The sequence below is a fragment of the Mobula hypostoma genome, chromosome 9, assembly GCF_963921235.1.
Source record: "Mobula hypostoma chromosome 9, sMobHyp1.1, whole genome shotgun sequence".
NCBI lineage: Eukaryota > Metazoa > Chordata > Chondrichthyes > Myliobatiformes > Myliobatidae > Mobula > Mobula hypostoma.
The window spans coordinates 139,665,064-139,680,141 of record NC_086105.1 but is presented as its reverse complement, the minus strand read 5'-3'; the positions used below and the strand labels follow the sequence as shown (position 1 = coordinate 139,680,141).

Sequence of the window (15,078 nt, the reverse complement as noted above, 5' to 3'; positions counted from 1 at the left end):
AGGGATCTCGGTGTCCGGATCCACAGATCCCTCAAAGTCGCTGCGCAAGCTGATAGGGTGGTTAAGAAGGCCTATCGTGTGTTGGCTTTCATTAGTCGGGGTTCAAGAGCTGAGGGGTAACATTGCAGCTCTATAAAACTCTGGTTAGACAACATATAGAGTATTGTGCTCGGTTCTGGACATCTCATTATGGAAAGGATGTGGAAGCTTTAGAGAGGGCGCAGAGGAGATTTACCAAGATGCTGCCTGGACTAGAGAGCATGTCTTATGAGGCTGGGTTGAGCAAGCTGGGACTTTTCCCTTTGGAGCGAAGGAGGGTGAGAGATGACTTGATAGCAGTGCATAGATAATAGGAAGCACAGACACAATGGACAACCAATGATCTTTTCCCAAGACAGAGATAGCTAATACAAGAGGGCATAATTTTAAGGAAAGTATAGGGGATGCCAGGGGTAGGTGTTCTTTTCACAGAGAGTTGTGGCTGTGTGAAATGCATGACTAAAGGTGGTAGTAGAGGCAGATAGATTGGGGACAGTTAAAAGACTCTTAGATAGGCAAATGGACGAAACAAAAATGGAGGAATTTGTGACGGGATGGGTTAAATTGATCTTGGATTAGTTTAAAAGGTCGGGACAACATCAGGGGCCAAAGGGCCTATACTGTGCTGTAATGTTCTATGCCTATGCACCAAGTATCTTTACAAGTACTGGAATCACCAAAGTGTGGAAGGGTACAGACCAAGTGATGGTGATTGGGAGAACAGTAGTGTAGCAGTTAGCGTGATGCTATTACAGCGCTGGGAATCGGCGCTCGCAGTTCAATTCCAGCGCCACCTGTATGTCCTTCCGAGAGCGCATGGGCCTCCTCCCACATTCAAAAGATGTACTGGTTAGTTGGTTAACTGGTCATTGTAAACTGTCTTGTGATAGAGCTAATGTTGTACAGGTGGGTTGCTGGGTGGCACGACTCATTGGGCCAGAAGGACCTGCACTGCACACTATCTCTAAATAAATTTCTTATTTTATTTATTTATTTTATCGGCCAGAATGGGCTGTTTCTTTGCTGTTTGACTCGATAACTCTGTCATTTTTAATCATAAATAGCCACAAGTTTCTCTCCCAGCAATAATGATCAGATGGTAGAGATGATAATTTAATCCTATGGTCCAAAACAATTCAAGTTTCCCAATTTCATTTTCTATTAGACATTTCAACGATCCTTATGATTAGTAGCCTCAATCTTTCCAATATTTGGAAGCTAAAAAGGAGTATTTATCTCCAGAATGATGATCTGCTATTTCAAAGCAGCAAATACTACGATATACTGGTCTGTTCTATGTAATCCTATTTCCCTGGAGTCTATTCAATCTCAGATGCTCATTAACTTTATCCGATTCTGCCATCGCTCCCCTATAGCCGGGGTAATTGACAGAACCAATTTGGCTTAACATCCAACTCATTATTGGGATAAAAGCAAAGCAGCAGGACAAATCCCACATTGTCACAGGGAGAATGTACAAACTCCACACTGACAACACCCAAGGACAGAATCGAACCCTGGTCACTGGAACTGAGAAGCAGCAGTACTTATGCGTTAACCCTTTCAGTCCCTGAATCTCCTCTGGATCCTCTCCAGTGCCAGCACATATTTTCATAGATAAGGAGCCCAAAAAGTGCAGTCCTTTTACCAAAGTGCATAACCATACTCTTCCCTACTCTATATTCCTTCTTCCACTTCTTTACCCCAATCTGCCTAAGTCCTTCTGCAGACTCTCTGCTCCATCATCACTACCTTCCCCTCCACCTATCTTTGTATTATCTGCAAACTACAGGTGATACAGAGATACAGGAGCCTCAGGACCCACACCACCAGGTTCAGGGGCATTTATTACCCCACAACCATCAGGCTCTTCAACCAGAAGGGATAACTTCACTCAACTTTACTCATCCCGTTATTGAAATATTCCTACAGTCTGTGGATTCCCTTTCAAGGACTCTTCAGTTCATGTTTTATTGCTTATTTATTATTATTCTAGTTCTTTTCTTTTATATTTGCACATTTTGTTGTCTTTTGCATGCTAGTTGTTTGTCCATTCTGTGAATGCAGTCCTTCATTGATTCTATTGTGTTTCTTGGATTTGCTGTGTTTGCACTCAAGAAGATGAATTTCAGGGTTGTACATGGTGCCATATATGTACTTTGATAATAAATTTACTTTGGACTTGGCCATAAAGCCATCAATTCCATTATCCAAATCATCGACATATAATATAAAAAGAAGTGGACTGAATACTGACCGCTGCGGAGCATCACTAGTCACTGTCAGCTAATCAGAAAATGCCCCCCTTTATTCCTACTCTTTGCCTCCTGCCAATCATCCAATCTTCTATCCACGCTAGTATCTTTCTTGTAATGCCATGGGCTCTTATGTTCTATAGCGGCCTCACGGGTAGCACCTTGCCAAAGGCCTTCTGAAAATCCAAGTAAACAACATCCACTGACTTTACTTTGTCTATCCTGCTTGTTATTGCCTCAAAGAATTCCAACTGATTTGTCAGGCAAGAATTCCCCTTAAGGAAACCATGCTGATTTTAGCATACTTTCTCATATGCTTCCAAGTACCCCGATACCGCAACCTTATTAAAGGACTCCAACATCTTCCCAACCGCTGAAGTCTGGCTAACTGGCCAATAATTTCCTTTCTTCTGCCTACCTCCCTTCTTAAAGAGTAGAGTGACATTTCCAAGTTTCCATTCCTCCAGAACCATTCCAGAATCTAGTTCTTCTTGAAAGATCATTACTGATGCCTCTAACATCTATTCAGCTCTTTCAGAAACTTAGGGTACAGTCCATCTGGTCCAGTTGACTTAACTGTCTTCAGACCTTTCAGCTTACCAAGCACCTTCTCCTTAAGTAATGGCAACTATACTCACTTCTGCCTCCAATACTCTCAAATTTCTGGTATACTGCTAATGTCTTCCACAGTGAAGACTGATGCAAAATACTTATTAAATTCGTCTGCCATTTCATTGTCTCCTGTTACTACCTCTCCAATGTCATTTTCCAGTGGTCCAACATATAATTTTTGCCTCTCTGTTACTCATTATATACAGTACCTGAAAAAAAACACATTTGGTATCCTTTTTTATATAATTAACTAGCTTACCTTCATAGTTTATCTTTTCTTTCCTTATGGCTCTTTTAGTTACATCCGGATAGTTTCCCAATACTCTACTTTCCCACTAATTTTTGCTATATAATTTGCACTTTTATGCTGACTTTGACTTCTCTTGTCACCCATGTTTGCCTCATCCTCCCTTTAGAGTACTTCTTCATCTTTGGGATGTATCTATCCTGTGCCTTCTGAATTGCCCTAAGAAACTCCAGCCACTGCTGTTCTGCCTTTATCTCTGACAGTGTCCGCTGCCAATCAATTTTGGCCAACTTCTCTTTCATGCCTCTGAAATTCCCTTTACTCCACTATAATACTGATATCTGACTTTATTTTCTCCCTCTCAAACTGCAGGGCGAACTCTATCATATAATGATTATTGACTCCCAAGTGTTTCTTTACCTTAAGCTTTCTAATCAAATCCGATTCATTACACAACACCTAATCCAGAATTGCCTTTATCCAAGTGGGCTCAACTATGAGCTGCTCTAAAAAGCCATCTCTTAAGCATTCTATACATTCTCTCTCTTGGGATCCAGCACTAACCTAATTTTTCCAGTCTTCTTGCATATTGAAATCCCCCTTGACTATCATAACATTCCCCTTATTAAATGTCTCTTCGATCTCCCATTGTAATTTATATCTCACATCCTGGCTACTGTTTGAGGCCTGTATATAATCCCATTGGGGTCTTTATATCCTTGCAGTTTCTTAACTCTATCAACAAGGATTTGACATATTTTAATTCTGTTCCAAGGATTTGATTTTGTTTTTTTGCCAACAGATTCACTACACTTCCTCTGTTCACCTGCCTGTCCTTTTGATACAAGGTGTTTCCTTGGATGTTAAACTCCCAACTATAATCTGCTTTATTCTATTATCATCTCAGTGATGCCCATAACGGCATACCTGCCAATCTCTAATTGTTCTACAAGATCATCTGGCTTACTCTGTGAACTGTGTGCATTCAAGTATAACCCCTGCAGTACTCACAGTCTCCCTACACAAAGCATCAATTGTATACCATTCTTAGCCCTATCACATTGGCTCCCATCCCTCTGTCAAGTTATTTTAAACCCTCCTTGACAGCTCTAGCAAATCTGCCCGCAAGGATATTGAGCCCTCTTGGGTTTAGATGTAACCCATCGTTTTTGTACAGGTCATACCTTCCCCAGAAGAGATCCCAATGATCCAGAAATCTGAATCCTTGCCCCCTACACCACTTCCTCAGCCACTCATTCATCTGTACTTTCGTCCTATCCCTGCCCTGCCTAGCACGTGGTACTGAAAGTATTTGACTGATTACTAACTTGGAGGTCCTGCTCTACAGCCTCCTCCCTAACTCCCTAGACTCACTGCACTGGACCTTCTCCTCGCTGTCCATCAATGTCATTGGAGCCAATGTTCACCATGACCTCTGGCTGCTCACCTTCCCTCTTGAGATGCAGCTGCCCTGAGATATCATGGACCCTAGGACCTGGGAGGCAACACACCATCTTGGCATCTCTTTTGAGGCCACAAATTCTCACTCTTGCATACAAAACTGATTCACGGAAGGCTGATGGACACTTAAGGTCTGACTAAAGCTCTCAGTTAACTGTTCACATAAAAGTTAGCCCATAAACACTGCAGAATAATAAAATCTGAGGTTTACTGACAGATGCAGAAGGCTGAACCTAAAGGCTAATTCTGTCACTGGGTTCTCATGGTCTGGCCTAGCACGGGAACCTAAGGTGAGATTTTTTTTCTCAATTATTTTGCTGTAGCTCAATGTTTTTAATTGCTAACATGTTATGTATTCCTAGTAGTTATTATACGAAGGATGTTTAGACTTTGAAGAGAGTACAGAAGAGATTTACCAGGAAGCTGCCTAGATTAGAGGGCATGTGCTATAAGGAATCGTTGGACAAACCTGGCTCACTTTCTCTGGAGTGGGTGGCAGAGGTTGAAGAGAGATCTAATTGAAGTTTATATGATTCTGTGAGGCATCGTTAGAATAGACTGGCAGTATCTTTTTTCCAGGGTTGAAATGCCTAATACCAAAGTACATTCATTTAAGGTGGGAGGGGGTATGTTCAAATAGGATGTTTAGGCCAAGTTATTTTTACACAGAGTGGTGGGTGCCTAGAATAATCTGCCAAAGGTGGTGGTGGAGACCAATATGATCGAGGCCTTCAAGAGGCGATTAGGCACCTGAATGTTCTGAAAATGGAAGGATATCGACATTGCGTAGTTTAAGTAGGCATTAGATTAAATATTAGTACAACAAGATGGGCTGAAGGGCCCGTTCCTATGCTTTACTGCTCTATTGTCTGTAACATTTGAAAAGATATTAATATTATTGATAACTATCAAAGGTGCCTCCCAAATTTGCCCTCTGTCAGGGAAGTTGGGAGACCATACAGCAGTTGAAGGGTCAAAAGTGGAGAGAGTCAACAGCTTGAAATTCCAGATCAATCACTAAGAGCTTTCTAAGAAAATGAAGGATATATGGTATGTCACCAAATACTCTGGCAAACTATTGAAAGTATCCTGACTGTTTGCATCATGGCGTGGTTCAGCAGTTCCAAACCAGACAGATAGTACATGAAGACTGGGTGAGCTAGTGGATGGACCAGTGCTATCTATCTCCACACAGATAGTACATGAGGACTGGGTGAGTTTTGGTTGCTGCTACTTTGTGGCAGTGGACTCTATGAGTTGTACCACTGTTCCCTCCGCATAACTCTCTATTGTTTACCCATGACTGACCAACACACGCAAAATGCTAGAGGAACTCAGCAGGGCAGGCAACATCTATGGAAATGAATAAACAGTTGATGATTTAGGTCGAGATCCTTCATCAAGACTGGAAAGGAAGGGGGTAAGAAACCAGAATAAGAAGGTGGAGGGAGGGAAAGGTGTTCAAGCTAGAAGGTGATAGGTGAAGCCAGGAGTGTGGGGAAGGAAGTACGAAGCAGGAAGGTGATAGCTGGAAAAGGTAAAGGTCTGGAGAAGAAGAATTCTTATAGAAGAGGAGAGTGGACCATGGGAAAATGGGAAGGAGGAAAGGAACCGGGGGAGATGATAGGCAGGTGAGGAGAGGAGGAGAGGAGAGAGGAGAGTCAGAGTAGGGAACAGAAGAAGAGGGAAGGGGGAAGGGGAAAGATTACTGGAAGCTAAGGAAATTCATGTTCATGCTATCAGGTTGGAGGCTGCCTAGATGGAATATGAGGTATTGCTCTTCCAATCTGAGAGTGGCTTCATCATGGCAGTAGAGGAGGCCATGGACCATCACGTTGGAATGGGAATGGAGATTGGAATTAAAATGGTTGGCCACCAAAAAAAGAGAGAAAGAAAGGAAGATATCTATCTATCCAGTGATACAGCGCAGAGAAGGCCCTCTCAACCCTTTGAGCCATGACATCAACAACCCCAGCTAACCCTACATAATTATGGGCCAATTTACAATAACTAATTAGCCTACCTGGTACATCTTTGGACTGTGGGAGGAAACTGGAGACATTCCCACAGACCATGAGGATGATGTACAGAGGCTCCTGACAGAATGGTGCTGCATTTGAACTCTGAACTCAAGACCTCAGCTGTCTTAGACTCTTGCTAACTGCTACGCTAATGTGGTGCCCATCCTGCTTCTTGCGAATGGAGCGAAGGTGCTCAACAAAACGGTTCCCCAATCACATCAGGTCTCACCAATGTACAGCGATCCGCATTGGGAGCACAGGATCCAGTAGATGACTCCAACAGATTCGCAGGTGAAATGTTGCCTCACCTGGAAGGACTGTCTGGGGCCCTGAACGGAGGTGAAGAGACAGGTGTGGCATTTTTTCCACTGGCTGGGATAGGTGCCAGGAGGAACAAATGGACAAGGAAATCATGGAGGGAAATCCCTCCGGAAAGTGGAGATTGGTTTATGTGTTGGCAACTATCTTACAGTTACCAATCTAGCTTTGGGTTCCAATGATTGGGTATATGGTTAATGACTGTGTAATCAGATAGTGTTGATTGTACCATGAAGAAAAAAATGACATTAATTCTAGTAACTTTAAACTTATTGCAATTTGTTACATAATAAAGCACTTAAAAACTGTCAATAGAGTTAAGTAATTAGAAAGGCATTATGAACAATATTACCTGTTTGTCTATTCCTATAGCATCGAGACCATGGTACATTATATTTACCCAGCCATCCTTGGAGGACAAAACAAAGAGAGACATCAATGCCTATAAAAAAGTCAAAAGAGAAAAGAAAACATATTATCTCTCCTGAAGTTTTGATTTTTCTTGCCTTTCAACACAAGTTCAGGTTTATTGTTATTTAACCATACACACGTGGCCAAGTGGTCAGGGTGTTGGACTAGCAATCTGAAGGTTGTGGGATCTAGCCTCGGCCGAGGCAGTGTGTGTGTCCTTGAGCAAGGCACTCAAAACCACACAGTGCTCCAGTATAGCCAGCTGAGAATGGGTACTACTACTACTACGTCGACTCAGGCTGAGGGGGCTGGCATCAGGTACGATGATGGACTCTCATCAGTGTGTTCAGTTCATCTACTTCAGCTGCGCCGCTGTCTTCTCGGAGCGTGTTGGCCATAGTCTTGGGAGGGCACCCGGGGTTCATCCTCCCGTGCTTGGGCTCCCATATTATGACTAGGCTGGCAGGTAGTTCGGGGTGGTGTAGACAGTGCCCCGAGAATGGGTACTGGCAAAAAAATGCTGGGGGTTAACCTCGCGAAAGACTGGCGTCTTATCTGGGGGGGGGGGGGAGTCTCGTACTCTCAGTCGCTTCACATCACGGAAATGGCATAAGCACCAGCCTGATAGGCCACTAGGCTCGTGACAGACTTTAACGTATATAGAAAAATGAAACATTGTTTCTCTGGGGCCATATAGTTACAATCCAGCACACACAGTCACAATATAATATTAACACAAGCCCCTAAGTGGCATAGCCTGAAGATTGACAGGTTGAAATAAAATATGAAGTGTATGGCTTATGTAAGACGGTATGTTACTGACACTATTATAATAAATCAAACAGTCATATAAATATGAGGAACAGCGGCAAGAAAAGATGAGAAGTGACACAAGTACAAGGCTTGATCGATAAAACGCAACCACTTCCAACAAAATTATCTGAAATTGTATTCCATTGAGGATAACAGTATTACTTGTAAATGATAATAAAGATGATATTGTCTGCCTAGTTTTCTGTAGCTGAATGAGTAAAGCACAATTAATTGAGAGCTCATAAAGATTCTACACCAATTCCACATCTCACATTAGACACACCAGTATCTACTAGCAACATAGACAAACCAATTACTTTGCAATTTCAAGTCTTATTGCTTCACGTGATCTGTACATTAACTAATGCAATATGCTTCCCTATATGGATCATGCTTTCTTTGATGTATTTTTCCATTAAATGTACATGCTTATGGCATACCTGTCCCAGATTATCAAAATTATATTTTCGGCGAACCCATTTAAAGTTAGCCTGGAAACAATCAGACTTGTTTGTGATGTTTCTGGTGTCGTGTCCAACACAGTGGTAGAACTTGCCTTTGAACAGCTGCAAGACATAGAGACCACAGTGAAAATTTAAACTACAACACAACAAAAAAAAAGAAAATTACTGACCTCCCCTTCAATCTTACTAGTGATTTTCCCACCCCTTCCAAATTGACATTCCAAGGAATTATCCAAAAATTTATGAACACGAATCGTGAGGAAGAATCAACCCCTCACCTTTCTAGCCTCCTCTGCCATTTAATAAGACCAAGTCCTGATTGTAACCTCAAAATTAATTGTTGTTATGGACTCACTTTCAAGGACTCTTCATCTCATGTCCTAAGTATTTACTGCTTATTTATTTTTTATTATTAATATTTCTTTTTTTCTCTTTTATATTTGCACAGTTTATTGCCTTTTGCACACTGTTTGTTTGTCCGAACTGTTGGGTGGAGTCTTTCAATCATTCCATTATGTTTCTTGGATTTACTGAGTATGCCCACAAGAAAATGAACCTCAGTGTAGTATATGGTGACATATATGTAGTTTGATAATAAATTTACTTTGGACTTTGTTTACCTCCTAGTATCTTCCCACTCCCTTCCTCATTAGAATATTTTTCTTAAAAATATTCCAAGACTCTACATTTTTGTGAAAGAGGGTCCCAAAGATTCAAGAGGAAAAAGGTTGTATCAGATCAGGTGGCAAAGAACCACCTTAATTGCCAGGCTGAGTTACTCCACATGCCTTAAACTGATTTAATTTGTACAAGGGGCGATTGATAAGTCTGTGGCCTAAGGTAGAAGGAGTCAATTTTAGAAAACCTAGCACATTTATTTTTCCTACGTTTACACACTTAGTCCAGCGGTCGTGGAGCATACAGACCTCTACTTTGTAGAAGTCGGCGTCTTGGACCTCCAGAAAGTGTCCACAGCAGGGGTGATTGATAAGTTTGTGGCCTACAGTGGAAGGAGATGAGTTATTAACTTCAAACTTTCTGCATTTTCACTCAAAGAGTTGAACCACAGGTGCATGTATCGAGAGCAGTATAACTTATCTCCTTCTACCTTAGGCCACAAACTTATCAATCGCCCCCGCTATGGATCACCTGGAGGTCCAAGACGCTCTCGTTACATGCACGTGCAGTTCAACTCTTTGAGTGATAATGCAGAAAGTTTGAAGTTAATAATTCATCTCCTTCTACCTTAGGCCACGAACTTATCAATCACCCCTGCTGTGGACCACTTCTACAAAGAAGGGATCCGTATGCTCCACGACCGCTGGACTAAGTGTGTACATGTAGGAGGGGACTATGTTGAAAAATAAATATGCTAGGTTTTCTAAAATTGACTCCTTCTACCTTAGGGCACGAACTTATCAATCACCCCTTGTACTTTTAAAATAATTTAGAAGTTTGATGAGGTTTCATGAAGGTAAGTTGTCACTTGGTGCGACATAATATAACTTAAACATCAAATATTCTGTGGATACTGGAAATTTTGAGTGACACACACAAAAATGCAGGAGGAACTCCATAGGACAGACAGAATCTATGGAGGAGGAACTTCATAGGTCAGACAGAATGTATGGAGGGGAAAAGCCGTCGATATATCAGGCCAAGGGACATTTGGAGGAGCAGAATCTTATATTCAAACTGATTAGTCTCCAACCTGAAGGTATCAATATCGATTTCTCCAACTTCCAGTAAACTCACCCCTCTCCCCTTTTGTTTTTTATTCTTCATTCTTCCTCCAGCTCTCTGCACCTCACCTGCCCATCACCTGCCTCTGGTTCCCCTCCTCCTCCCCTTTCTTCCACGGTCCACTGTCACCTCCTATTAGATTCCTCCTTCTTCAGCCCTTTGTCTTTTCCACCTATCACCACTCAGCTTCTTCCTTCATCCACTCCCCCCCACCCACCCACCTTACCCCTTCACCTGGTTTCACCTATCACCTACCACCTTCCCCTCCACCAATCTTCTTAAACTGATTTCTTCCATTTTCCTTTCCAGTCCTGATGAAGGGTCTTGGCCTGAAATGTAGACTGCTTATTCCCCTCCATTTATGCTGCCTGACTTGCGGAGTTCATCCAGCATTTTGTGTGTGATGCACAGGATATCTTGTCCTCTTTCTAAATCCAGCTTGAACTACTTGGTGGAAAGTCATTTTCCTTGGTTGGCGGGGGATGGGATTGTGGCTGGAGTCGGAGCTGCTGCAGTCAGAGAAAGAAAATGCTTTGCTCCCCCCCTATTAACAAATCAAATATACCTGGACCCCCAGGATTCCAAAGATGATGAAGAAAGCACAGCAAATGAGGACAATATTCCCAATAGGTCGCAGAGAAGTGATTAAGGTTTCCACTACCAGTTTAAGACCAGGAGCTCGACTGATGACTCTGAAAAAAAAAGAAAAAACTGCAGTCAGTAATCTTTGTCAAAGGAAATGGAAGCTCCCAAAGTTACAACCTGGTCTATCACAGGAAAACTCCACCACACCATTGAGCACATCTGCAAGGAGCACTGCCACAAGAAAGCAGCAGCCATCATGAAGACCCCCACCACCCAGGCCATCCTCTTTTCTCGCTGTTGCCTTTGGGAAGAAGGTACAGGAGCCTCAGTTTTCATAGCACCAGGTTCAGGAACAGTTACTACTCCTCAACCATCAGGCTCTTGAACCACCGTGGATAACTTTACTCACATCAACACTGAATTGGTCATTGAACACAACCAATGGATTCACTTCCAAGAACTCTACAACTCATGTTCACAGTATTATTTATCTATCTATCTATCTATTAAGAGTCACAGAACATTAAAGCACAGAACAAGGCCCTTCAGCCCATCTAGTGTGCTGATCAATTATCTGTCTAATCCCGTCAACCTGCACCTGAATCAATGCCCTTCATAGCCGTACCATTCATGTACCTATCCAAATTCCTCTTAAATGTTGAAATTGACCCTGCATCCACTACTTGCGCTGGTAGTTTGTTCCACACTCTCACCACCCTCTGAGTGAAGAAGCTCCCTCTCATGTTCCCCTTAAACATTTCACCTTTCACCCTTAACCCATGACCTCCAGTTGTAGGCTCACTCAACCTCATTGGGGGAAAAAAAACAGCTTGCATTTAGCCTATCTGCACTCCTCATAATTTTGCATACCTCTATCAAATCTCCTCTCACTCTTCTACATTCCGAGGAATATAGTCCTAAGCTATCCAATATTTCCTCATAACTCAGGTCCCGGCAAAATCTTTGTAAATTTTTCTCTGCACTCTTCTAATCTTATTTACATCTTTCCTGATGGTAGGTGACCAGAGCTGGACACGGTAGTCCAGATAAGGCCTTGCCAACATCTTATATAATTTCAAAATAACATCCCAACTCCCTGCACTCAGTACATTGATTTATGAAGACCAGTGTACTGAAAGCATTCATTACGACACTATCTACCTGTGACACAAGGAATTATGGATCTGTATTCCCAGATCCCTCTGATCTACCACACTCCTCAGTGTCCTACTGCTCACTTTATAAGACTTACCCTGGCAAAGTGCAACTCCTCACAGCTGTCTGCATTGAATTCCATCTGCCATTTTTCAGCTTATTTTTCCAGCTCGTGCAGATCCCACTGAAAACTTTGAAAGTCTTTCTCTCTGTCCACTACACCTGCAATCTTGGTGACATATGCTGATCCAGTTTACCACATTAACATCCAGATCGTTGATGTAGATGAACCCAGCACCAATCCTTGTAGCACACCTCTAGTCACAGGCCTCCAATCAGAGAGGCAACCATCTATAACCACTCTGGCTTCTCCTGCAAAGCTCCCCACTTCTCCCCACTTCCTTTCTGAGCCACAGAGCCAGACCGCTGAGGCTTTCACCTGCTAGGTCATCTCTCCCGAGCAGTATCCGAAGAAATGTGCCTGTTGAGGGAAATGTCCACAGGGGTACTCTGCACTGGCTACCTCCTCCTGATGGCCACCCAGTTACCTGTGTCCTGTATCCTGGGAGTAACTACCTCCCTGTATGTCCTGCCTATCAAGCCCTCAACCTCCCTTCATTCAGTTCTAGCTTTAACTGCTTAACACAGTCTGTGGAAGCTCCAGCTGGATGCACTTCTTGCAGTTGTCATCAGGGGCACTGGAGGTCTCCCTGCCTTCCCACATCCAGAAAAAGGAGCATTCCACTATCCTACCTGGCATTCCCACTGCTCTAAATGTGCAATAAGGAAGAAGGAAAGATTAAATATTGAAAAAAATCTGCCCACGGCCTATGTCTCTCATTGCTGAAGTCTCAATGAGCCCAAGCCTCAACTCCCCACTCCAGCAGAGGCCCACCCACACAGCGACCACTCCCACAATAGCTGCTCTGCCCAAGCCTCAATTCTTTTTTATTGGTACTTGCCTAGTTACCAATTCTGTGCAATTCAATGTCTCCTTTGGAAATGTGGCATGCAAATTGAGCTGAATGCCTACATTTCGTTCTTTTAAACTCTTTTTCCCTCTACGCAATCTGATTTCACCTCAGGACTGTGGCATACAAAATCTGCCAACTGCCCCCACTCACATCTTTCAAACTCTCTCTTTCTCCCTCTACACAATCCACTGACTCCTCAGGGCTGTGGTGCACATAATATCTATATTTGCACAGTTTGTCTTGTTTGCACATTGGTTGTCTGTCTGTGTTTGTGTGTAGTTTTTCATTGATACAATTATATTTCTGTGTTCCACTGTGAATGCCTGCAAGAAAATGAATCTCATGGTAGTACATAGTGACATATAGATACTTTGATAATAAATTCACTTTGAACTTTGAACTATTAATGATAGTGAACAAGTAATCATTTAGCTAGATATAAAGGAGATGATTTTTATAAGATTGCCTCTGTAATGTCACAGCTGGAAAAAGTTAACAAAAGCATTGACGATATTGAAAATAAAAGTCAGCTGGGGTTTAGAATGAAAACTGACCTCCTCAAGCATAATTTATTGTACATGGATGGTACTTTTCCCCCCTCCCCCATCTCTCTATCATTCCCCATTCTGGCTCCCCTCCTACCCCTACTGTTCTCCTCTCCTGCCCATCACCTCCCTCTGGTGTTCCTCCTCCTTCTCTTCCTCCCATGGTCATCTCTCCTCTCCTGTCAGATTCCAATAATAAATCAAACTCTCACTACTGCTAGGTCTGTGACAGCAGACTACAATTCGGTTTCTTTTGACCTGCCAGGTTTGGATGTTTGGAGAAAATCACATTATTACCTCACCGTTATTACATATTAATTCACATAACAAGATTAAAGTTGCACAATTCAAGGAAACAAGGAGATTGCATCTGGTTGCATCTGGTAAGGGTTGGAACTACGATGGCACTTAACAGTGACTCCTTCAAGCTCATCTGTGGAAACAGTTTAATTTCTGCCTTTGATGTCTCTTCTTTTTCTTTTTCAGGTCGGATGGGGTTCTGTCAGAGACTCTGACCTGGAGTTAAACTCAGGCCTCGGTTCTTTGCGGTGGTGGAACCCACTCCTGGGGGCTCACGACGGCTGCCTTTCTATGTCCCAAGGACACGGCCTAGAAGACAAGCACACCTTTGGGGTTCTGGGGCCTCACGGCCCTGTGGATGAACTGACTCTATGAGGGCGCCACTGACTGAAGTGTCAGGAGAGAACGGAACATCAGGAACGGCAGACCAGCTCTTGGCTCTGTACTTGTCAAATTGCGAGCATTCTCTCCCTCTCATTGGTGGGGGAAGAGTTTATTGCTGATTCTTGAGTTGGAGAACCCCGAAAAAAAAAGCGATGCAGCAGACTTTATAGAAAATAGGTGCAGGAGTAGGCCATTCGGCCCTTCGAGCCTGCACCACCATTCAGTATGATCATGGCTGATCATCCAACTCAGAACCCTGTACCTGCCTTCCCTCCATACCTCCTGATTCCTTCAGCTGCAAGGGCTATATCTAACTCCCTCTTAAATATAGCCAATGAACTGGCCTCTACTGTTTCCTGTGGCAGAGAAGTCCACAGATTCACCACTCTCTGTGTGAAGAAGTTTTTCCTCATCTCGTTCCTAAAAGGCTTCTCTTTTATCCTCAAACTGTGACCCCTCGTTCTGGACTTCCCCAACATCGGGAACAATCTTCCTGCATCTAGCCTGTTCAATCCCTTTAGGATTTTATACGTTTCAATAAGATCCCCCCTCAATCTTCTAAATTCCAGCGAGTATAAGCCTAGTCGATCCAGTCTTTCATCATATGAAAGTCCTGCCATCCCAGGAATCAATCTGGTGAACCTTCTTTGTACTCCCTCTATGGTAAGAATGTCTTTCCTCTGATTAGGGGACCAAAACTGCACACAATACCCCAGGTGTGGTCTCACCAAGGCCTCGTACAACTGTAGTA

At 42.9% G+C, this 15,078-nt stretch overlaps 1 protein-coding gene across 2 annotated transcripts in view; it reads right to left on the bottom strand.

Moving 5' to 3' along the window:
- cacna1ha (calcium channel, voltage-dependent, T type, alpha 1H subunit a) overlaps positions 1-15,078 on the bottom strand; it is a 647,795-nt gene that overhangs the window by 76,348 nt on the left and 556,369 nt on the right. For both annotated transcript variants that reach the window (XM_063059309.1, XM_063059307.1), the window contains 3 exons: positions 10,950-11,076; positions 8,618-8,743; positions 7,306-7,395 (listed from right to left, as the gene is read on the bottom strand). In XM_063059309.1, the coding sequence (XP_062915379.1) occupies positions 7,306-7,395; positions 8,618-8,743; positions 10,950-11,076 (343 nt within the window). The remainder of the gene's footprint in view (positions 1-7,305; positions 7,396-8,617; positions 8,744-10,949; positions 11,077-15,078) is intronic.